Here is a 25,739-nt window from a genome sequence, read left to right on the forward strand (position 1 = left end):
GTTGAAAAGAAAATGCAGGAATTTATGTATGTTTTGTACTGTCACACACAATTTTATTTCCTGTGTTACATTCAGAAACATTCTGTGTACTTCAGAGGCCCTGTGACAGTGTGTCTGTAAATGGAGTGTAGAAATGGTGTTGATCAGCTCCCTCTGCTTGTTTTGTGAGCTGGTGACATCAAGGGTGTGGAGCATAGTGGAGAAAATCTTTGCTCCCTGATATACAGATAGTCCTTGATTTTTAACCACAGTTGGGAACAAAATTTCCCAATTTGCTAAGCAGATGGGTTGTTAAGTGAGTCACAGCCGATTTTACACCCTTTTTTTGCCATGCTTTTAAGCAAATCACTGCATTTGTTAAGTGAAATATGTGGTCATTAAACAAATCCAGCTCCTCCTCTTTGATTTTGTTAGACGCCAGCTGTGAAGGTTGTAAATTTTGATCATGGCATCATAGTGATGCTGCTGGCATCAAGTTCCCTTCGTCCAGTGCGCTCCCACAGAGAGGGTCTTCTCAGGGTGCCGCCGGTAAGAGATTGCCGACGGGTAACACCCAGGGATAGGGCCTTCTCAGTGGGGGCGCCTGCCCTTTGGAACCAGCTGCCAGTGGAGCTTAGGACCGCCCCCGACCTCCGTTCATTCCGCCGGGACCTGAAGACCTGGCTCTTCGAGCTCTCTGGCCCAGGCTGAGGGAATCTGATTTTAATGGGGGTTTTATTTGACAGGGGCATATACAATTTTTTCTTTTTAAATTTGTTTTAACTTTTGTAATCGGTTTTTTAATTTACCCTGTAAACCGCCCTGAGTCCTTCGGGAAAGGGCGGTATAGAAATGTAATAATAATAATAATAATAATAATAATAATAATAATAATAATAATAATAATAATAATGGGAGGACCAGTTGAAACTCAGTTTTTTCAGTGCTGTTGTAACTTGGAACACTTGCTCAATGAATGGCTGTAAGTTGAGGACTACCTGTAATTATTTGTGGGGAGCCATAGTTTCTTGTTACTGAAACATTTCGGAACAAGACAGGGCAAGGACCCCTGACTTTCTGCTTGTGTTTGCCTGGAACAGTTTCTTTGGTGTGATTCTTTCCCAAGGGGGCAGGACCTCCACCAGCCAAACTGTTCAAAGTTGTCCTGTGCATTCTTATTGAGGGAAATAAGAAAGCAATCCTCCTGGAGCATTTGTTTATTGCCTGCCAAACCCTCAGTTGGGTATCTGATGTTTTTGAGGAGAGCTCCTTCTCTATACATAAGTGTGGGACTTAGAAAGAGTGTAAAGCATGTGTGTTTTAGGATTTAGTGTGTTAGCTTTTGCAGTATTGTATTAAAAGTCAAATATATATTGAGCTAACACCATAAAACTCCATATAGGGAACATGTCCTAAAATCAATTGCAGTAATTTAAATTCTATTGGCTTAGTGTGATCATTCTGAATATTTATATTCTTTATATCATTCTTTAATTCATGCTTCAAGTCATTTTAATTGTTCGTTTGAGCTACTTGTTTAAATAGGTTTTCATTTTCATGGGGTATATGGATGGCTTTGATTGCCCTAGGGCTGAAGTGATCAAGTATAAATTGAAGTAATAATAATAAAAATATTTGTTAATATAAATGTTGGCATTTGGAACAGCTTTCAGTGGAAATCGGATTGGCTCCCTCCCTTCCTGATTGCATTAAGAAAATGTTGTAGTTAGTTCAGAAGTAGCCATTAATGCCTATATTGATTCAACATGATGGTATACACTGAGTCCGTTATGTTTTATTGATATTAGCTATTTTAAAATTAGCTACTGTTGATGTTTCAGTAATTTTCTATATATCTTGTAAATCATTAAAGGATGCATTTGATCATTGTGGGATATAAATACAAAACAAACAAACTCAAATCTGATTTAATCCCCAGAAAAAGATACAGCAAATTCCTCAATTTCTCTCATACTTTCTTTCCTGAGTTAGATTTACAGTTTTAAGCTGAGGATGATTGCTATTATCTGAATAAGAATCAAATCCCTCTCCTCCCCCCGCCCCCGCCCCCGAATTGGAGAATATTTATCTTGAACCATGTCATGAATGAGACTAATAACTGTTTGCTTTCTTTTTTTTCTCTCTAGAGAGATGATGGTAGTGATGGTAGTTTGAGTGATAGTCACATATCTCCTCCAGCCAAACGTACCTTGAAACATGCTGATTCTGTATGCAAAGACAAATCAAAATCTCGCAGTACTGGACAGCGAGAGGAATGGGGTGTCTCAACTGGTCAGTCCCGGTAAGCATATTCAAGTTTTTAAAAACCTGTAGGTGGGTGTGCACGCATGTGTGGATTCACACATATACAGTTTTGATCATTTTCTTAAACAGCTTAAATTATTGATTAATGCAAAATCTTTACTCCCTTTAAAGGAAGGTTTCTGCTCCTTAAAATAGCCTCCTTATATCAGGTTCTGTTCCAGCCTATGTACTAAAATCAATTGTATGCTGCAGAGAAAGGAAAAACTAAATTTGGGGTGCTATTTTTGTTCTCACTCCCATCCCATCTTTCTCATCATGTGTAACTCATCGTTAGTAACTGATTTTAGGCAGATATTCTGACTTCATGCATAAGTGCATGAGGTACAGTTTGTTCCCGTTTCCTCCCTTCTTCCCTCCCCAAAAAACTTTATTTTAGATGACAAACTGCGAAAGAAAAAGAGCAACTCCATCTGTTGCTTACATTAAGACATCTGGAATTCCTTGTGATTAGAGTACAGTTTTGTCTGTTCCATGCATATAGTATTACGTTAATAGGTTTAACTAGTTCCATGTTTTCTTCAGCAACAGAAAGCCAGGTTTGTTTCTGCTACAAATTAATATCTTTTTCTGGTGTTAATTCCAAATTTGATCTGTGAGATTTGCTCCCTACCAATTACATAGTTTAACCAATGTGACACACACAAATTAGGCTTTGGAGTTGAATTGACCAAACATTATTTATTATTCTTTTCAGCATGTGTTACTTGTTCTGCAGGAAAGAGGACAAATCTTACTTTAAACAAAGATAAAACATAGTCTAGAGTTGATAGTTGTTAAAATTATTACATTAAGTATCTGGAACTGCATGAATGAATGCTAATATTTCTGATTCCCCATTTTAAAATCTGAAATGGGACAATGTCCACTTCAAGATGACCATCATGCCTAATGAAATTTCCATTATTTATGAACATTTAAGCATGAATTATGTGAAATCAGAAATGAAAGGCTCGTAGATTTTTTTTTAAATGCCATTGCTAAATATGATTAATCTTGATAAATAATTTTCCATACTGTTTATGCTACCTAGAGCCAATATCTAATATACTTCTAATACACACACACACACACACACACATATATATATATACACACAAACACACACACACATACATTATATATATATATATATATATATATATATATATATATATATATATATATATATATATATATATATATATATATATATACACACACACACATACATACATACTCTCCCCAAGAGAGAAACATGAGAAAATCTAATTCCCCTTCCTTTTTAAAAAGCCAGCGTCCATATGTTTTAAGCAAGGATTCTACTATTATACATTTAAAAATACAACTAATACTTAGTCTCTGGAAAGGAAAAATTAAGAGCTCTTATTTCTGTCGTGAGCTCTAAATCCTGTATTCTTCAAAATGTGTTTATATGCTTTAATTTTGAACAGGTACATTTTGTGTGTGTGTGTGTGTGTGTGTGTGTGTGTTTCCTGATTTCTGTGGTAAGAATACTCAAAAGATGATACATTCACTTCTCTTTCTCTGCTGTTTTGATTGCAGCAATACTTATAATGGCAACATCAGTTTAAAACTAGCGTTCATTTGTAGTATTGGCATGGACGATACACTGGGAAGAGGAAACAGGAAGTCCTCAGATTATGATCAGTTGCTTAATAACCAAAGTTATGACAGACCCCTGAAAAGCGACTTATCACCCATTTTTTTAAGTTCTGACATCATGTGCACACAGACACACACACACACACCGCGGTCACATGGTCACATTTTGCACACTTAGCAACTGGCCCACATTTACAGCTGCTTACAGCACTCCATATCATGTATTTGCAAGTACAACTGTTTTCCGGAAGCCAACATTTACTTCTGATTTCTGGGATAAAACACCCCATAGCAAACAATGGGTTCACTTAACATTCACAGTGTTTTCTTAAGTCTTTATATGCGCCCTATAACTATTTCTTTCCCTTACAACTGCTGCATTTGCTTAATAACCATTGCAAAGAAAATTGTCAAATCGGTTATCCTATGGTGATCTGCTTTATGATGGATACAGCCCATGGCCATAATTGCCAGGCTCAATTATAGTCATAAATTGAGGACTGCTTGTACAGAAAAGCATGAAAACTTTGATGCTGATATCCCTGTTTATCCTTAGATTATCCTCGCAAAAGAAGAAGGCTAAAGTCAGATTTAAGAGACTTGATTCGACTTACCAAATGGAGTACTATATGATTAAACACTTGTTTGAATACGGTTAAAAGAATAGATAAAGTTTAGATATAAAGGGGCCCTATAGTAAGAGGGATAAGATATATAAGCAGTGTAATACTTTTTACAATACTTGAAATGTAAAAATATTGGGATGGTGTATGTGAACGGAAAGTTAGGATATTTAAAGGTAATTTTGAGAAAATTATGACTGTTAAGAGTGGTTTGAATACAGTGGGAAATTAAGCTTAAATAATCTTGAAAACAGGACACATAATAACTTAATAAGATGACTTTTTAAAGTACAACTGAAATATAAGCTGATTAAAAAAGATATATGTTGATGTTATTGTACAAATGCTAGAAAAATGTTTATACTCTATGTATTGAAAATATTAAGAATCATATTTGTTTAATGCAGACTAAAGGAGAATATTACTGGAAGAAGAGAAGATCAAGGAAATATATCATTGGCTAACATATTGATTAATTATAGAAATGTATTATTGATTGTTTTTAAATATACAACACACTGTTTGCTAGGCACTAGGGATTGTTATCATAAAAAATCAATAAAATATAATAAAAAAACATTTCTTCAGTCTGACTGGATTTATTATAGCATTGGTGATGGGATATACATATACATCCAGTGGTGTATTATAGCTGGCTTGTATTGCTCGTGAGACCCTATTGTTAAATTTTCTAGAATTTTGCGAGCCAGTAGATAGCAGAGCTGAGTTGCTATACCCAGTATTGTGTCAATCAGCTGTTAGGCAGCTATAGTACAGCCAAGTGGTAGCAATGAAGCCAGCAGAGTAGGTTGTTATTCCTTTAGCAGCACACCACTGTATATATCTATATCCTCTTTTCAGTTTATTTTTATTTTATTAAATTTATATTTCTCTATATTACTCCGTGAGTAATTTATATTACTCTATTTGTAATATTAGATTAGTACTATTTGTAACATTACTTTTAGTTAGCTCTTTCCACAACTAAAAGCAAATCCCTGTTATTAAGTAAGTAAAAAATGTCCTGGGTTGGAATAAATCAGTCCAATTTAAAATGTTCCATTCAAATATTTCTTGTATTCCATCTATGAATGGAAGACAATTTGAAAGATGTTGAATGTTCTACAATAGAAAACAGTACAAAATCAAAATAAATCTCTTTACTCCCTTATTTTTTTGTCTTAGAACCATTAAAATAGGTTATTAGGTGGTAGGTAAATTCACAGTAGGTTTGCACAGGTTTAAGACAAAATTCTAGAATAAGAATTGTTTCAAACTGCAGTTTGGAACTCTGAATGTTTTTTGCTCCCTATCATTTTATGTAACTTTCGCTAAATTACCTTTCAGACTAAGGAAAATAAATTTAGCTGCTTTTGATAATACTGAGAAACACGTTACTTTCAATTTTTTATTGTGACTGTGAGATAGGCCTCTACTTCATTTTGAAAGTATTCTGCTTTCTTTTCAAAGAAAAAAATATATATACTCTGTATCAGTGCTTTTTTTGTAAAAGAAAAAGGTGCCGGAACTCAGACATGTCATACAACCTGCCTTGCCTACCCTACAAGGTTCCATCCAAAAAAGGTGCCGGAACTCCGTTCTGAGCGTTCTATGACAAAAAAAGCCCTGCTCTGTATTATAGCACTGGGACATATAAACTGATTAACGTAAACTAATTAAAGTTTTCCTTTATAATAGATATTTTCTTTTCAAATATTTGCATTTAAAAGCATTTATCATATTAGCATATAAATTATAAACATTGTATTGAGTAGCTTGAGATGGTTTGAAGCATGATGGTAGATCAACACAAATCATTATTTCAAAGGAATTAACTGACTAGCCTATAGCTTACTAGCTTGAATGCGTTCTAGAAGGGTAAAACAATTAGGAATGCTAACTTTCATTAAGTGAATACCAAATTTAAAGACTGATACTGGGCTTTCTCATTGATGACTTTAGACCAGAGGTAGGTAACTTGAGTCCTCCAAGCTGCGCAAAGCTTCTGGAAGCAGATATGGTTCTAGAGATATTCTAAAAATTATCATTAAATTGACTGAATAATTTAATTCAACTCAAAAGTAAAATAAATTACATTTTTTTGTCTTGGCCTTGTCTATCATTTGAAAGTAGTCTCCTGTGTGATCCTCTGAATGAAAAAAAAATCACTTTCCTGCTTTCCGCGAATTATTAATTTCGCTCCATCTCCTCATTTGTAGAAGCTGCATAAAAATTACTTAACTGTTTTAAAACACACAGATGGCTAATAAAGAGTTTTCATATCACATGTAGAGTTGAAATTGTAACATAATTTATATTCAATATGTAACACTTGGGAATAGAAATATTATAACTATTATGTGAATTGTAATTTTAATGCAACCAGCTAATTTTCCAAATTAAATTGTTCTTAGGTTAACTTCTCAATCTGGTGCTACTCTACCAAATGGTCGTAGCTTATGTAAGTACTACATAGTTAAATTGCTTATTTTTGCATCCTGAACTTTTCAATATGTAATATTACTTTTTTCAGTGCAAAAAGTAAAAAAAAAAGCTACATTCATTGTTCCATGACTAAGTACTCATGTGTTTAACTGGCCTCATTTATTTCCATGTTCTTGTTCCTGGCTCCATGCTGTCCAATTCTAGTTAGGCTGTACCCCAAATCCCTCAAAGCAAATTTGGCATGAAGACTGCAGAGTAATATATATTTATCATTAAAATTGAAATTTTTTTTGGATAAATAGCATGACTATGTCTGTGAGTGTAAATATTTTACACATTTTTTCCCTTTCTAATCATAAGACTGGGTAGCTCACTCATGTAAATGCCATTAAAATAACAGCAACAGTATAAACCTAACTGGTACACATTTGCAACAGTCCATGCACTTTGTTATAGATATTCTAAATACTTAATATTTCTCAGTGTTAATATTATAACTTGAAATTTGCAGCCCTCAAAAGTTGTTCTCTTCGAGGAGAAAAAAAGGGAGATGGTGACCACGCCTGTATAAATGGAGGCAGAGAAATTAGAAAAAGTTGCCGATCTAGAAAAAACAGATTTGAAAGTCTGAATCAGAGTTTACTGTTTGACCAATTGGTAAACAGGTATGTTGGAATACTATATACAATAATAATACAATAATAATAATGTATAATTTCATGGTATTGTTAGTTATGTTTGTGTTATATTTCAGTCCGTGAGAAGCATTTTATTTATTTATTTAACCAAAGAGGTCCCCTAGTTTGAATATTCAGCTTCCAAACTCCTTAATACTTTATATTTATCTCATGCTGGCAAGAAAGATAAATTCTATTATATGGCCTAGGATTTATCGGTGAGCATACTAGTAGATCTTGCTTACTGACTGCCTTGTGAATTGACTGCTCAAAGTTACAGGGGTGCTGAAAAAAATGACTTTGTAACTTGATTTATGATCTTCATTTATTTATGATCTTCACAGCATCTCTCCTTCCCTCCTCCCTCCCTCCCTCTCTCTTAGTTACGTTTTTGCCATTATAACCAGCTAGTATGTATTGTCCTGTTTTCCTCCTATCCCTAGAATGGACAGATTGCAGAGGAAGGGATTACAAGAGAATAAGCAGGAACATAATGTGGATACATATAAAAAAGAATGCATTAGAACTGGGGAAGCATTATTTCCCTTATTGCTAATTATTCTAGTGCTGACCTAAGCATTACAAAAGGTGGGGAAAAAGGAAAGCTGAAATAAAATCAGAAGCACACTTGCTGACATGATTTTCCATTTAGCGGTTGAGTTTCCAGTCTCAATTGTCACTAAACAAGGACTACCTATATCAATATTTTGTATCTGCACCATACAATAGCAAATACATATTAATTTCTTTTAGGTATACTACAATAAACAGAGTTTTTGAATTTTTAATTCTCTTAGTATGAACTGCTTGCTGTAAATTATATAATCAAATTTCAAAACAATGCTTTAGCTCAGTGATGGCGAACCTTTTAGAGACCAAGTGCCCAAACTGAAACCCAAAACCCACATGTATTGTCGGGTGCTGGATGGGCGTGGCCCTTTGGGTGGGTGTGGCCCATTAGGTGGGCATGGCTGCAGTGGTAACGGAGACTGGGTGGGACTAAAAAGTTCAATCAATTCCAACTTTGTGAGAACTTTTTTTTCCCTTTGAGAAGTTGAAATTGATTGATTGATTGAACCTCTTTCTTTGCACATGGCAGTGGAGGCCTAAAGCGAAAAGGTTTTATAAAACCCAGCTGAAGGCCTAGGACTGGGGTGACGGCGTGCATGCCCACAGAGAGGGTTCTGTATGCTACTTGTGACACCTGTGCCATAGGTTCACCACCACGGCTTTAGCTTATTCATTTTATAATTTTAGCATAATTGCTGAAGGTCTTAGGACAGGTGTGTCAAACTGCCGGCCCGCAGGCCAGACGCATCACGAGGCAACCATGCCCACCCCATTGCCGTCAGTGGGCAAAAAGTTCCGATACGTTGCGTGACCTCACATGATGTTGCGAGTTTGATATGTCTGTCTTAGAAGATTGTACATTGTTTATAACGTAAATAAGCAAAGAAATCTTTACAAGTTATTTCATACAGGTATGTTCCCTTATCAATGGTATTTGGGGATGGAAACTCCATTGCTAAGTGATGCAGTTGTAAGACACAAAGACTCATGCCCACATTGACTTATGATGGCAGTTCTAGCAGTCCCGTTTGTCATTGTTTGGTGAATCCTGTGTGGTTGCAGCATCCCAGATTCACCTGACCGCCCATTGCAACCTCCTGCTGGCTCCCCATTAACTTTGCTTGTCAGAGCTATGACATAATTGCGAGTCAGTTGGCAAGTTCCTGAATTGTGATCTTGGAGATATTGCAATGGCTGCAACAATGAGAACCTCAAGTGCCTGAATCGTGATCAGTTGAATGCAGGGAATGTTGCAATGGCTATAACTACAAGGACCTACCATAAATATCCCTCTTTCAGTGCCATCATGATTTTGAATGGTTGCTGAATGAGTGGACATTAAATAAGGATTATATGTATCTGCAGCGGATATTTAGTACTCCTGTTAAAAATGCCAGATTTTTGTGATGTAAAAGAAAATCAGACCCAAGACAAGTCACTTCAGGTTTTTTACCACCTTTAGTAACAATAAATATCTAAAGATATTTTTGTACCCTTCTCCTGACTGATGGCTTCCAAAAATGTGATCTCCTTGATGTTTTGTAAGAACTTTGCAGACCTTGGCTTTTGCTGCAAGAGGCAACTGAATAAATGTCAGAAGAATATCCTACTAGAACAGCTGAACTTTATATGGGCTTGATCAGAGTCACTTTAATTGATGGCAAGTATGTACTGACTAGGGACGCAGTGGCTCAGTAGGTTAGGACGCTGAGCTTGTCGATCAGAAGGTCGGCAGTTTGGCGGGTCGAATCCCGAGTGCTGCGTAACAGAGTGAGCGCCTGTTACTCGTCCCAGCTTCTGCCAACCTAGCAGTTCGAAAGCACGTAAAAATGCAAGTAGAAACATAGGGACCACTACGGTGGGAAGGTAACAGCGTTCCGTGCGCCTTTGGCGTCTAGTCATGCTGGCCACATGACCACGGAGACGTCCTCGGACAAGCGCTGGCTCTTCGGCTTTGAAACGGAGATGAGCACCGGCCCCTAGAGTCGGAAACGACTAGCACACATGTGCGGGGGAACCTTTACCTTTTATGTACTGACTACTATTTAGTCAGTTTGAATTAATTCTGAATACAGCCATATCTGGGCCACTTCTAAGCGGGTGTATGCACTTATGCAAGCACATTATTGTATGTGTCAGGACCCACCCCAATCCACATCTTAAGAAAACAAAAACTCTTGGAGTCAGTTCTAGTCCAAAAGGAATTTTTACTAGGACATGTTTGGTTGTGGAAATACAAGACAGGACCTGGTATTGTGTTACAGATTGAAACTTTATAAAGAGTTCCCGGTTCAACCCCCCTTCCTTCAACCCCATTTGGTCAGCCCCCCATCATTTACTTCGTGTCATCCCTTTCGTGGGGAAAAAGGGAACTTCGGATCTTTACGGTTATTGCCTTCTTCCTTTACAGATTCAAATGGAGACACAGGCCAGATGCCTCCTTCCCTAACCCTCCCCTTTGTTCCCCCAGTTCAAAAGGTTTCTTTTGGTCTTTGAAATAACCTAAGGCAGGCTGAATCCACATCCGCTCCTCCTTCCTCGGGAGATGGCAGAATCCAGGGGGCGGGGGATAATGTTTTAAACATACATTTATGAATGTGATATAAATGGATTCTGACAGTATGTTTTATTGTTATTTTTCCCCCTAAAAGAATTCAGTTTGTTTTTCAATTGAATTGTACGGCTTATAAGATTAATCTTGGTAAGATATTTTTTTTACATCTCAAAAATCTGGCATTTTAAAAGGGTGTGTAGAGTTTTTATATCTGCTGTATAAGATCTCAGCCTGTAAAGCAGCATCCTTCTCAGGTCAGTAAAATGAGGAGCCAGATTGTTGGGGGCAATAGGCTGATTCTGTAAACAGTAAACAGTGCTATAAAGCACTGTGAACCAGTATATAAGTATGAGTGCTATTGCTATTGCCATCCTCATGTTGGCACCCTTAAAGTGTATTGGGGCTGCACTTCCCAAAATTACTAGCTAGATACAATAGAAAGTTTATAAATTAAAACCTGTGAAAGATGTGTTTCTGTATATTTGTGGATGATGTGTGTTGAAGGAAAGGAGTAATACTAATTTTAAAGTCCCATTTGAAATCATAAGATATTACTTTACAATCTACTATTTTTCAAGGGGAATGATTATAGATCTTTTGTTAAGTATATGATCTGATGAATATGTAGAGTAAACATTTAATTTATTCAGCTAGCCAATTTTAATCTCTGAGAAATTTGTTGTATTTATTTTATGTAACCTGTATCCTAGGAAATAGAAAAGAAATGGATCAGACATTTCAGCGTATCCACTTTACGGTCACAGCATCTTAGAAGGCAAAATTTTACATTTAAAAAAAAGGTTCCCAGCAAGAAAGAAAAAAAACCCTATCCCTGCCATAAATGGTGTGAACCAGAATTTTAAGCATTGAGTTTATTCAGGAATTATAGAGAATATGGGAATAAACTTCGGACTCTTATTTTTTAAATTTGCATACAATTTGATATCGCCTCTGAACTATATTGATAAATCAGGGATAAAATACTGAATCTGCTCACACTGGAAGAGGATAATGTTCATTTCCTTAAATGCAGCCCCTTGTATTCAGTAAAAAACCTACTCTGGCACTTAGGATTCCTTCTAAAAGGGTGTAGGAATGTTGTAACGCAAAAATCACTTTTTTGTGTTTTCTACTAGCAGACTTATTTACTGCACCAAAATCTTCCAAGGATCATAAGGGACCCTTATTTAATTTTAAACACATTTAATTATGATCCGGCTCATTGCATTTACTTACAATATCACAAGGCAGTTGTCACATATTTGACTTTGGGCCAGTCACTATTTCTCTCAGCCCAAGTTATTATTGTGGGGAAAATGGGGAGGAGAGAGTATTGCATGTGTTGAGTTATTTATAAAAATTATAAGGGCAGAATGTATAAGTCAATAAATTACTACCATTTTCGTATGTTAGTACTGCTGAAGCTGTTCTTCAGGAAATGGACAATATTAACATCAGACGGAATAGGCGATCAGGTGAAGTGGAACGGTTGCGTATGTGGACAGATACTGAATTTGTAAGTTTGATTCTCGTCTCATCTTTTTTTTTTGCTTACATTTTGTTCAAGTCTTGAGTATGTTACAGCCTAGCATTGAAAGCACTTGTTAAAAAAATGGATCAGATGGATTTTGAATATTCTGTTCAATCCTTATAAGAGGAACAGAAGGGAAATAAGAAAAAAGAGCCTTGGTGGAGCAGTGGGCTAATGCCTCCTTAAGTAACACCAGCTGCCTGCAATTAGTGCAGGTTCGAGTCCCACCAGGCTCAAGGTTGACTCAGCCTTCCATCCTTCGGAGGTAGGTAAAATGAGGACCCAGATTGTTGGGGGCAATAAGCTGACTTTGTAATAATGCCGCTTGGGGTGTGTGTGAAAGCCCTAATAAGCAGGCATATACATAGAATGAAGGCTACTGCTAAGCTTGTAAGCTGCCCTGAGTCTTCGGAGAAGGGCGGGATATAAATGGAATTAAATAAATAAATAAATAGAAAGTGATGCAGCTGGCTAGGGAGAAAACAGGTGTCAACATGTTATTATCTCATAAACAATACAACAATAGCTCATAATTAGTTACATGGGTTCTGGTGGATTATATGGTAGTCAACCATCTGTAAGACAGTATGATTAATGCGAAACAGTCCATCTACATATACATGTTTTACTGGTTAGCATTCAGGACTTGTGGCTCCCTAGGTTCCTTTAAATAGTAACAACTGATATCCAAAATCAAGTTGCAGGAACAGGAAAAACACCTCCTCTATCTTATCTGTTGCAACTTTGGAGTCTTGCACAACCACTAAAATGCTGTGGTGGATGAGTGGCTAAATGGAAGCTAACTGATGAGGCAACAAGGCTTTTCCTTCTATGAGCTGGCCAGCTTGCAACAGCCCCGCCCTTCCCAGCTACCTTATTGGCTGCTGGGAAGCTGTAGCTCTGAGTGGTAGAATTCTTGAGTCTCTGGCTCATTTGTGTAGATTCCAGCTCTTGGGGCAGCAACAACCTGTGCCTGACATTGCCACATGGTGGCAAGGCCAGAGAATTGTAACCAGCTAGTCAGAGTGCCTTGCTGCTGTGAGTTCTACAGTGCTGATTGTTTCTCCCTTGTCTCCAGATGTGGGCACTTATTCAAGAACAGATGCTCCATTCTTATAAAATCCAATATTTCTATGTGCCAGATAAATACAATAACAGAATTATTTTGTGAATCCTCCCATGCATTCTTTTATAGTTCCTAAGATAAAACAGAACACTCGGTCAGAATTTCAAATAAAGATACTTACATTTGTTTAGCCTATGTTTTTAGCACCTCTCTCTTGCATACATGCAGGTTCTCTCTTATTAAAATACTTGTTATGACTATCAGAATTTGGTTAGCTATATAGTTTGGAAGCTATATGTATATTTAGCTGCTAGCGATGCAGATCATTCTTGAGGTTTTTATTTCAGGAAAACATGGATATGTATTCAAGAGTGAAAAGGAGGAGGAAATCGTTAAGGAGAAATAGCTATGGAATCCAGAACCACCATGAGGTTTCCACAGAAGGCGAAGAAGAAGGTAATTTGACAGCTACTTTGATCAATACAAGTGAAAAATTATTAAGTTCTTAAACTATTAAACTGTTATTAATCAAACTATACAGGTTTCACTTAAGATGTTGGATACCAACAGACAGATCTTCAGTTACAGATTCAAGCCTTGGTAATTCCTTCATGGCTTGATAAATTCTAATCAGTGTTTTTTTTTCTCCATCAGACATTCATTTTATGGGGCTTTGGAATGAATTGTGCAGGATTCTGTTTGAAAACATCTTTGCTGTTTGGCCTTTCTTGTCATTTTATAGTGGATTTTGAAATTGTAATAGCTTTTGCATGTGTTCAAAGCCCCATAGATTACATAATACTGAAAGAAATGTTTAAAAAATATTAAAATTACCAATATAATACTTTCAGTAGAGTTCATTCTGAAATATTGCAAACTATCCAAATCAGTGCCCTTTAATAGATACTATGCAAATCACCTTAGTTCACTTTTATAAATATTTAATGGAATTTTTTTAGAATCTCAAGAAGAAGACGGGGATATTGAAGCAGAGGAGGCAGAGGGTGAAGAAAATGATCGTCCATATAATCTCAGACAAAGAAAAACAATAGAAAGATATCAAGCGCCTCCTATTGGTAAGATTTTTAAAAATGATTTATGTAACTGAAATAACTTGATTCAGCAATATCTTACCTTTGTTAGAATATTCAATTAGAACTAGGTGGATCATGGATCAACTTCATAATTATAAAGTTAAGCCAATGATCGTTCCTCTAAATTTAATTTATTTAATGTTAGGATTAAACAGGATAAAATGGCTGAAGGAAGAATCATTATCTGCTACTTGAAGCCTCTGTGAGAAAATGTGTAGGAAAAGAAATAAATAATATTCTACCTCTTCTCTAAGTGTTATTTCCCCCACCCCTTTTTTTTGCAGTTGAACATAGAGTATAAAGGGAGATTTCTATAACAGTTGATAGTTTGGGCTGTTACTGTTTTGAACAGGTAGCATCTTATGTGTCCTGTATTTTCCTTTCTTTGATTTACTTATTGAAAAGTAGATACAGTCCTGTTTGCGGTTGTGTTTACATGACCACCAAGAGCTGTTTGATTGTGCCAGAATGTAAATATAATAAACAAATGAATAATTCTGCCACAGTCCCTACTTGTTACACTTGATAAAATTAGAAATGCCTCTAAGATTTCTGTCCACTCACTGGACAACTCACTCAGAACATGTTTTTGTGATTCCTTGCAAAATGTTTAGTATAAATCCATGCAAGGCATAAGGCTTACTCATTCCCCCCATTTCCCTATGTTTTTCACAAAGAATCAGAATAATTTTGATTTAACAAATTTCTGCTTTGCTATTTTGTGCTTGCCTGAAATTATTTCAGATAAATTAAACTCTGTGGTTATTTTGGTAATTTGTTTAACAATACATAATTTGTTTAATATTATAGCTTATTATTACATGCAAACTCTTAAATTAACCTACTTTTTGGTTTGTATTATTTTTCTTGATTATGTTGGATAGGAGAGTTGGGAAGTATTTAAACCTGGCTTTTTACCTTTCTGTTTGTGTTGGTAATGTTAAATCAAGATACTGTACTACGCCATAGTGAAAGACACAGAATTGCACATGACTACCGTATATTTCAGTGAGAATTCTTGCAAACTCTTAAATTAACCTACTTTTTGGTTTGTATTACTTTTCTTGATTATGTTGGATAGGAGAGTTGGGAAGTATTTAAACCTGGCTTTTTACCTTTCTGTTTGTGTTGGTAATGTTAAATCAAGATACTGTACTACGCCATAGTGAAAGACACAGAATTGCACATGACTATATTTCAGTGAGAATTCTTTTGTAAGGCAGCAATGTAGAGTTTGCTCTATTAAAGCTTTTGCCTTCATTATGCTGCAATGTTTAGTCAAAGGTGTTCTAAAATGAGAAGTGACTAGGAGTACATAAACACAGAATTTAAGAAAACAAATTTGGAGAAGAGAGGATGAAGAAATATACCTTATTTGCAAACATTTCTGATTTATGAAAAGTATCAAGATGCCTTAAAGCAAGGAACTAGATTTTTATATAGTTCTGTAAAAATGTTCACATGTCAACTTGATTATCTTATCTAGTTCCAGCACACCAAAAGAAAAGGGAAAACACATTATTTGACATTCATAGATCTCCTGCAAGAAGAAGCCATATCAGGTAAATAATATATTAGGATATTTTCTATTGACATTATGCTACCATGTTGGACTTTCAGGAATAATTTCTTGAAGAATAGGCTGGGTAAAAAATACAATAGCTAAGCCAATGCATCCTTCCTCTGTTAGCAGCAACTGATATATATTAAGGTGCTTTACAGCTATAAAATAAAAGAGTAAGAAAGCATAACACAATGCAGAGAATACTTTTCAAATTACCCCTCTAAACCATTGTCATAGTTTGATGTGCTGGAAGCCATTCCTGCCAGAAATTTTGCTGAAGTAATGTTTTATGAACAATCTTTGAATAGTTTTGTCATTTTTTTGTTTTTGTCAGTTTCTTACATTTTGGGTATAAAATATAAATGCGTAAAATTGTTTTTAGCTTTTTTGAAAACAGACTTAGTGGTATTGGTGGGCCAATAAATTTAAGTTTTTTAAATTAAAGTTTGATGAGGAATGAATGGGATGATTCTTGTTCTGTCCATAATAGAGAATGACCTATATTGTCTTTCCTTTGAGTTGTTTTCATGGTTCATTTTTCCCATTATAGTTCAACTTAGAAATTGTGGCTTAATCTGTCTTAAAGAACTTGAAATGTTGATCCTCTTTTGTAGCCAAAATTAAACCACAATTTCTCCTTTATATTGGAACAACAGTTTGTGTGTATAGGGAAGACTTAAGGGTTGCTGTGTCTTGTTGCTTCTCTGACATATCAGTGTATTGTGGCATCTGAACCAGATCAAGTGATGAAAACAAGACAAACATTAAACAAAAAACATTGGAACCTTTAAATTATCTGTTTTAATTTGTTAGCATTCGCTAAGCACAATTCAGGGCACACTGGTCTTCAGAGAAATGTTCTATTGCTTCTGCAGGAGAAAGAAACATGCCATTCATAGTAGTGATACAACCTCTTCAGATGAAGAACGATTTGAAAGAAGAAAATCTAAAAGCATGGCAAGAGCAAGAAACCGGTAACAATTTCTTTGTCATCATTCAGCTACGGGGAAAAAATGGATTAGTTCCATGTGCTTGGCCTGATGAGATTTGCCAACCATGTGGAAATTGTTTTATTTTTATTAAGGGTGCTGTTACGATGCACGGTCCCACATGTTATATGTGGACCTTGATGTTCTCTGAGCTTGGTCGTTTTCTTGCACATGTTTCGTTACCAAACTAGGATAGGAAACATCATCAGTGCTCATTGATAATGTTATCTAGCTTGTTAATAAAATGTTTGCAAGAAAACAACCAAGCTCAGAGAACACCAACGACCCCACAATTTAACCCTCAGCTACAAATATTCTCTTCTACTCATAGAAGTTATACATGTAAAACATGTTTTGATATCATGGGCTTTCTTCAGACTTGCCCATCTGGGAACATAAATTTGTATTTCTATTCGAGGTAAAGGAACGGGGCATTGTTTTTTCTTGATTATTGTTCTTCTTTGGTGGTTCTAATCAGTACCTTCTATGCCAGAACAGAGTAGAATATCTTTCTTGTCACCACAGAACAGAATACCTCCAATGTTATTAATAATAATAAACCTTTATTGTCAAAGTACAACATGTGCACATTGAGATTAGCTGAGCCTCCCCCCCCCGTGCTCTCTCCCCCCAACACACAGTGACAACAAACCCTCCATCCTACCACACCATGTGAACCAACTACACCACACACCGGCCTCCCAAGTCAATTCTGCATAAGTTCACAGAGATTATGTCCCATTTAAAAGCCTAACAGCCCACGGATAAAAGCTATTTTTCAGCTTGTTGGTACGGCTGGCTATATTCCTATATCTCCTACCGGATGGTAGGAGAGTAAAGAGATACCGTCCAGGGTGTGAGTCACATTCTATAGAATTGTGCACCTATTTGACAACTTTTCAGGGCATACGAGGTTGCAAAGAAAAGAATGGCAACATTTTTAGGCTGGGGGCTGAATATGGTATTGTGGTTTGGTATGCTGGTCTGACAGCCGCGGATAGGAAAGCATTGCAGAGGGTGGTGAGCACAGCACAAGACATTGTGGGCTGTCCCCTGACACCACTGGATGACATCGCCAGGGCTCGTTGCCTTGGAAGAGTGAGGAAGATTCTCAGGGATGACTGACACCCTGGACGGTATCTCTTTACTCTCCTACCATCCAGTAGGAGATATAGGAATATAGCCAGCCGTACCAACAGGCTGAAAAATAGCTTTTATCCGTGGGCTGTTAGGCTTTTGAATGGGACATAATCTCTGTGAACTTATGCAGAATTGACTTGGGAGGCCGGTGTGTGGTGTAGTTGGTTCACATGGTGTGGTAGGATGGAGGGTTTGTTGTCACTGTGTGTTGGGGGGAGAGAGCACGGGGGGGGGAGGCTCAGCTAATCTCAATGTGCACATGTTGTACTTTGACAATAAAGGTTTATTATTATTATCTATTATTGTTGTCTTCGTACTCTTGAAGGTTTTTTGGGGATAGCCACTGATGTACTGATGTTATCAGAATGTGTGGACTAAAATTTTTACCTTCCAGGGTTTTTTTTCCCTTTGGCGGGATTGCTAACAGGTACCTGAAGTCTTAATGAAGAAGAATAAGAAGAATTAAGAAGTCTGAGCAAGGGCAGCCAGGGACTTCACATGAGCTATAGTGTACTGCCTCCTTCCTTCCTCTACTGTTAGCAGAATTCCACTGAATGTAATTTTAGATGCAGCCCAATTTATTTGGATGTATTATTTGAATTTTCTTACTTTTGGGGGTGGCAGTGGGGTTATTTGTCCATTATGTCTTTATGAAAATCATATTTTCCCCCTCTAATGACTAAAGTTCTCATTGTATTTGTGGGTCAAGATGAAATACTGTACCTGAAAAGTCACAGTTCCATTCTAGAGATGCATCTTTATACAGCATGAAATTTATGTTTTTTTTAATATATATATGTCATAGATGTCTGCCAATGAATTTCAGAGGAGAAGATTTGGCTAGTGGAGTCCTGCGTGAACGGGTGAAAGTTGGAGCAAGCTTGGCTGACGTGGATCCAATGACTCTTGACAAATCGGTGTGCTTCTTTTCTTTGTTTAGAACTGGCTTATCTGTGCTAAAAGGAAAATCTTTAAGCGGCTTTGTAAAATTCAGTCTTAACAGAATTTAATGTTTATGGCTACTTTGCTTACACCAGATTAAAAGTAAACCATTGTGGATAATATTTTTGTTATTGAAATTTTGAAATCTGTTTGATGTCTTTTCCACGTAAACTGGGCAAATGATAAGCTATATTTCCAAATGCTAATTTCTTTTATTGCTTTTTATCTTCCTTTTAGGTCCGTTTTGATAGTATAGGTGGGTTGAGCAATCATATTCATGCACTTAAAGAAATGGTTATATTTCCTCTTCTGTATCCTGAAATATTTGAAAAATTCAAAATTCAGCCACCAAGGTAGGTTTTGTTCATATTTACACTTGAATTAATCTACCAGAATACAGAAACTTTGTTGGATTTAGGGTTATTTTCAATAATAGCTAAAAGCTAGATCTGAATTAATGTAATTTAATTAAAATAAACAACACAGGCCATTATTTCCCATATTTCTTTATTTTAAGATCCTTTTTTGTCAGATTAAAAGGTACAACATAGTGGAAATTATTTGAAGGGGGAGGGAACAATCCTGGTTTTGCTGCCTGCAGTTGGATTCTGACTTAAGCAGAAAAAAAGCCATTCCTAGATCAGATTCTCTGCCTCATGACCCATTATGCCTCCAAATCTCTGGAAAAAAGGTATAGTTGTGAGAAAGTTGCTGAAATTGAAGTTTGCTGAGAGAAGAAGATAATAGGCCAAGTCAAATACATTAGTGTGACATTTGATGAAATATCTTGCTTAAAAAAAATTTCTTGCAGAAAAGGTATTTTACATCTTTAACAATTTAAAGTTTCCAATCTAGAAACGTGAGAAAGCTAAGGAAGATAGAGCTGTCAGACGAAAACCATTCTCCACTGCTGTGAAAGATTGAACAAAGCGAATTAGTTCAGTAATATTGTAAAATATGGAATAAATGGATATTGATCCATCCTGTGCAAAGAAAGATGCAACTAAGTTTGTTTATTCAGAATTATCTTCTAAAATTAAACTTCTGAGTTCAATAATGGCTGGGAAACTATGGAATTTTTAAAAGGCTTCCTGAGGTATGTCAGGTCCTCAGATATGTGTAAGGCCTCTCTGATTTAAATTCATATCCATGTACCTTAGGAATGCAGAATATATTTGATTTCTTGGTATGTTTCACAAGACCATGAAAAAAGCGAGGCTTGGTTTTTAAATGTAACACAGAAGCAGAATAGCATTGTGGGTTCTGTGACTTATGAAAGGAGCTATTGAATTTTTAAAGATGAATGGATGCCAATAAAGATGGAACTAGTCATGGAGAGCCTCCAGAGAAACTAAAAGTTGGCAAAATTCCTCACTGTAAAAGTTTGATGCTGCCTATGTGCTGTATGAGACAGCTAAGCATAGGATTTTCCTAACAAAGACTTAATTTTTGTCCCAAGGCTCATCACTGTTTTCATTCCTCCTTACCCAATTTACCAGAACTAATGGTTGCATGAGAGCAGGAAGTTTGGGAGATTGCTATTCAGTTATAAACTAAAACTAGTGTTATAACTTTATTCATTTGCATTGGTTCAGAATATTTGATTTATATAGCTGCCCACTTGACACCCAACATCAGAGATGTATGCCCTATCTCTGATGTTCAGTTAATTTATGATGCTTATATGCAACAGTAAATTGGCCCAGCATATTAGGAAAAAGTGAACAACGTTTTTGTTAAAATAGAAAAAAAAATAACAGATTAAAAATAATAACCACTACTTGTAAATATTTTCTACTTTTCCCCTTCATCGTTTTTAATTAGCAATAACTTTCAGTGGGTATCCCAAACAGATCACTGAGCTCTTGTGTTCCTTATATGAGTAGCAAATACTGGGCTGCTTCTAAAGAAAAAGAAATAGTGATTTGTGTCTGTCCATTTGTCTTCAGGGGCTGTTTGTTTTATGGTCCTCCTGGAACAGGTAAAACCTTGGTGGCTAGAGCTCTGGCCAATGAATGCACTCATGGAGACAGAAAAGTTGCCTTTTTTATGAGGAAGGGAGCAGACTGTCTCAGCAAATGGGTTGGTGAATCTGAACGGCAGCTTCGACTCCTCTTTGATCAAGTTAGTACACAATTTTATGTATTCAGTCCTTCAGCTGAAGCGGGAGATTCATTTGAACATTTTTGCTCATTGCTAATATATCCCCTCTGTTTGCAAAGCTAATGCCAGAATAGCTGGATGAAAACTGATTTTCTTTCCAGTCCCTCATATTGCCAGACTGAGTTAACTAACTTGGATCATGGTGCGTTCCTCTATTAATATTTGTTGGAGTCATTGTAGGAAAAAGAAAATGTCATTAAATGTGAAATAACAACAAAGAGTAGAAACAATTGCTGTGGGTAGCCATGAACCATAACAAGACATGAAGAAATATTTTGTATCTGTGTAACTGGCAATATATGAGATGGTATTTGCGTAGATTACACCCTAGCCACCAAGAGCTAATCTTGTGGAGCCGATTAGGGATGGACCTGATTAGTACATCTATGAAAGATCACCATGAAAGATTGCAGCTGTAGGATAGTCTGTTGAAATATATCCTGGAAGTAGGAAAAGGCAAACCACTTCTGTAATATTACAAGAAAGCTCCGCAAATTTTAGGTCGTTAGTAAAAATCATTGGGAGTTGAGCTTAATTCAAAGGAAATTTTCAGAAAACCCAAAAGATCAACTGCTTTCAAATGCAGAAATATTTTTCAATAAGCTTCTACAGAGATGGCCCAATTTCTTTTTCTTCTTCAGAGCTTTTAAAGTTTATTTTCACATTTGACATGGGGCTGCAGGGATAAGCATATTACCTTCCCCCAATCCTTATCTACCCTATCACTACTCATGTGGAGGCTACCAGGTTTTTGCATCATGAAGTCTACCTATTAGGTGTGGAAGGTAATTGCAGCATGTAGACAGGGCAGAGTTAATATATTTTCTTGGCTTTATAATTATGAGTCAACTCTAAAACCTTAGTTTTTCCAAAATTCAATACAGAAATTAAAGATATTTTTGTTGCAGCTTTTAAAAGTATAAAAAATATTTTCATATCTATTTTGTTTTTTTGCTTACCCTAGGCATACCTGATGAGGCCATCCATAATCTTTTTTGATGAAATAGATGGCTTGGCCCCTGTCCGCTCCAGTAGACAAGACCAAATTCACAGGTGAGGCTAGCATATTACTTCTAGTGTATGTAGTGTTGGATGATGCATACATAATGGAAGTTTTCTTCCATTTCCCACCATTCAGTCAGAACCGAAGAAGTTCCTCGGATGAGAAGTGAAATGTTTTCAAGGAAAAAAAACAAGAAAGTTCAGTTGCCCTTTTGAAAAGCACCCTTGGGACAATTAAATAGCTAGTTTGTCAAATGCTTGCGCAACGCAGCCTAACTCAGTACCTTTTGCTTCCTTATTCCATTGATCCACTGATTGTAACATTTGACCTTTCTTAGATGTTGAATATAACTTAGTGGGTTCTTGGCATACAAAAAGGAGTCATTTTCAGTTGTGCAGTGAAAATGGGACTACTTTACTGAGTCTGAGACAGACCTGAGTGCCATGCAATGGATGAGCTCTCATTACTTGCCCCAGCTCCTGGCCACCTAGCATTTCGAAAGCATGCAAATGCAAGTAGATAAATAGGTACCACTTCAGTGGGGAGGTAACAGCATTCTGTGCTCCTCAGCATATAATCCTGCTGGCTACGTGACCGTGGAAGTGTCTTTGGACAATGCCGGCTCCCTCAGCTAAGAAACGGAGATGAGCGTCACCCCCTCGAGATGGACGTAACTGAACAGGGGAAATCTTGTATCTTTACCTTATGTTTTGGCAATATGTACCTGTCACTTCAATATTGTTTGCTTAAAGTTAAATTTGAAATGCTGCACGTATCTATTAATGCTTTGCCCTAAACAAAATTATATCGTAATATGTTTTAGCTCTATTGTGTCTACATTACTTGCACTCATGGATGGATTGGACAACAGAGGTGAAATAGTTGTCATTGGTGCTACAAACAGACTTGATTCTATAGATCCAGCACTCAGGAGACCAGGTCGCTTTGACAGGGAATTTCTTTTTAGTTTGCCTGATCAAAAGGTAGGCATATAAAAGGCTATCTTTGTGGTCTTATAGTTTTTTGTGCTTTTATATCCCAAGCTAATTTTTGAAATGATGAGAACTTCATAGTCTCAGATAATGCTTATTACATGTGGAAAATTGTTGTAGTTAAATCATATCAACCCCAATCCAAGATATTAGACCCTTCAGTATTCCCAGTGGAATTGTTAGCTTTTGCCTGAAACCAAGTATAATGCACTTCATACCAATATGAGCTTGAAACTTATTCAAAACAACCATGCTAGAAGCTTTTTGATTGTGAGCATACTGTTTACCAACCGAAGTATTGCTGCATAGCTCACAACATCAATTTTTATATTACGTTTATTGAAATCTTCCTTTGAATCATTATAGTTATATTTACTACACTGACAGTGCTATATTTATAATATATAGAGTAGTAAATAATTAAAAGACAATAATGCATACTTCTTTAACTGATTTTAGAACAAAAATATATTAGGGTCAGTTTTGTTATCGATATTTCTACCCTAAACATTCCAATAGCAGTCCTTTATTATGATACTTCTTTAGTTCAGTAACTTTTCTATACTAAATGATTTGCATGACTGATGTATTTGATATAGTTTTGTGATGAAGTTTAAAAAATCTCTTTATTTCTCTATTAGGCAAGAAAGCACATTTTACAAATTCATACCAGGGACTGGAATCCAAAACTGTCCAATCATTTTTTAGGAGAACTAGCTGAAAAATGTGTTGGTGAGTGGTACCATCTTATTATTTTGCTTTCTATGTTTTCATTCCTGAAAGAACATTCAAGAATGTTCGAAGCTTTCTGATTAAATTTCTAATTGTGATCAATTTTTCCATTTTATATTTGAAGGTTCATGTTATTTCATGTTAGAAAATGTATTTATTTTCATGCCACTTGCCAAAGTTTCCTGTCATTACCTCAAATCTTAATATATTTTGAAAAGTCTTGGCATGATCCATGTTCTTTCATAGGACTATGCAAAACAACTCCAAAACTAATAGGATAAAGTTTTATAAGGAAGAATTAATATCAGCTGTGATTATTCAACAAATAAAATTGGGATAAATGCTTGCTTTCCTACAATATTTTTTTATGATATGGTTTGCAATTAAGAAAACATCTACCTTAATAATCCTCCAAATTCTAAAGTATAATTAGCTTAAGTGAATGACTGGCATAGGACAGGATTTACTGTCTCTTGAGTTGGGCACTATACATACCTAAAACATACTATGGAACACCAGACATGAAATACTGCATAGCAGATTTGCTGAACAAAATAAAAATCTTACTACATTAGCAACTGTTGCAGTTGTTTCTTACTAAAGACAGAGCATCAGAATAAGATTGCTAAGAGACATACTTTAGTATTGCAAATACATCACTAAAAACACAGTCTCTTCAAAACAATGCTCATCTTCTGTCTGTCAATCTTGTGTTAGTCTTCAATTTTGAAAAAACAGCGGCATCAGATCATTCAACTCTCCAACAGAACAATAACATTTTAAAACTGAGCACCGTCCATTCAGACATATACTGTACATCCGAATTATCCTCTTCATCCACAGGAACATCTATCTCCGAAGCAGCATTCTTCCACTTTTGATCTGCAAAGACCCCAACATCTTCTGGTGAGAAGAAAACAATTATCCAACAAATGACAAATTGAGCTTTGTCTGGTGTAAGAAAGCATGTGCCAAATCCATTTCATATAGATTCTTTTAGTGACTCTACAACAATCATTTAGCAGATAGAAAATACAATTTGGGTCCTTCGTTGACCAATATTTCAGGTTGAAAAGTGATATTTTATGAATGTGAAGACCTCTCTTACGGATCTAATAAAAATATGCCATGTAATGTGGGTGATTGCTTAGATTTGCAAGAAAATCTGTTAAGTCTAAAATAGAAAAAATTCCAGAGCGTTTGTTCTGAATTTTCCTTTGAAGATAGAGGAATCTTTTTATTTTTAAATCTCACAAATATTGTGCAAGTCTAATAAAAGAATAACATTGTTTCCATCATTAACAAAAATGAGTCATTTTTTGTTTTAAAAGCTTGTAGTACATACTCCATTCGGCATTTTAAAAATTTATGTGCATCTTTTAAACTCACATGTTTACTTAGTATTTTATTTGATGCCATTGATAAACACTTTCTATTATTCAGCCTTTGAGGGGAATTCTAGAGGGAAAAGTTTGCTTGCTTTTGATATTGCCACTAAGAAAGATTTGGATCATGAAGAAGAAAAGGCTGCATTTTGCAGAAGTAACATGCTTAATAATCATAGATTTCACTAATGATTTGTTCTTAGTTTAAACATTTTAATGTTTTATTTTGATCTTAGAATCTGTACACAAATCCTAGTTATTACCGAGTGGCTTCTTCAGGCTAAATTCTGTTGGAAGGAAAACAAAATGTTAATAGAAATTGTGTGGGGTTTTAAGAAAACCTGAATGCAAACCTGCATGAAA

The 25,739-nt window shown here is 35.9% G+C and overlaps 1 protein-coding gene across 2 annotated transcripts in view; it reads left to right on the forward strand.

Moving 5' to 3' along the window:
* The window catches only part of ATAD2B (ATPase family AAA domain containing 2B), an 86,868-nt gene that overhangs the window by 13,458 nt on the left and 47,671 nt on the right, over positions 1-25,739 (forward strand). For both annotated transcript variants that reach the window (XM_083349184.1, XM_083349185.1), the window contains exons 2-15: positions 2,127-2,281; positions 6,944-6,990; positions 7,486-7,639; positions 12,189-12,291; positions 13,720-13,828; positions 14,332-14,448; positions 15,953-16,028; positions 16,906-17,004; positions 18,965-19,076; positions 19,339-19,454; positions 21,051-21,225; positions 22,229-22,317; positions 23,091-23,250; positions 23,901-23,991. In XM_083349184.1, the coding sequence (XP_083205310.1) occupies positions 2,127-2,281; positions 6,944-6,990; positions 7,486-7,639; positions 12,189-12,291; positions 13,720-13,828; positions 14,332-14,448; positions 15,953-16,028; positions 16,906-17,004; positions 18,965-19,076; positions 19,339-19,454; positions 21,051-21,225; positions 22,229-22,317; positions 23,091-23,250; positions 23,901-23,991 (1,603 nt within the window). The remainder of the gene's footprint in view (positions 1-2,126; positions 2,282-6,943; positions 6,991-7,485; positions 7,640-12,188; positions 12,292-13,719; positions 13,829-14,331; positions 14,449-15,952; positions 16,029-16,905; positions 17,005-18,964; positions 19,077-19,338; positions 19,455-21,050; positions 21,226-22,228; positions 22,318-23,090; positions 23,251-23,900; positions 23,992-25,739) is intronic.

The sequence above is a fragment of the Vipera ursinii genome (assembly GCF_947247035.1).
Source record: "Vipera ursinii genome assembly, chromosome: 1".
NCBI lineage: Eukaryota > Metazoa > Chordata > Lepidosauria > Squamata > Viperidae > Vipera > Vipera ursinii.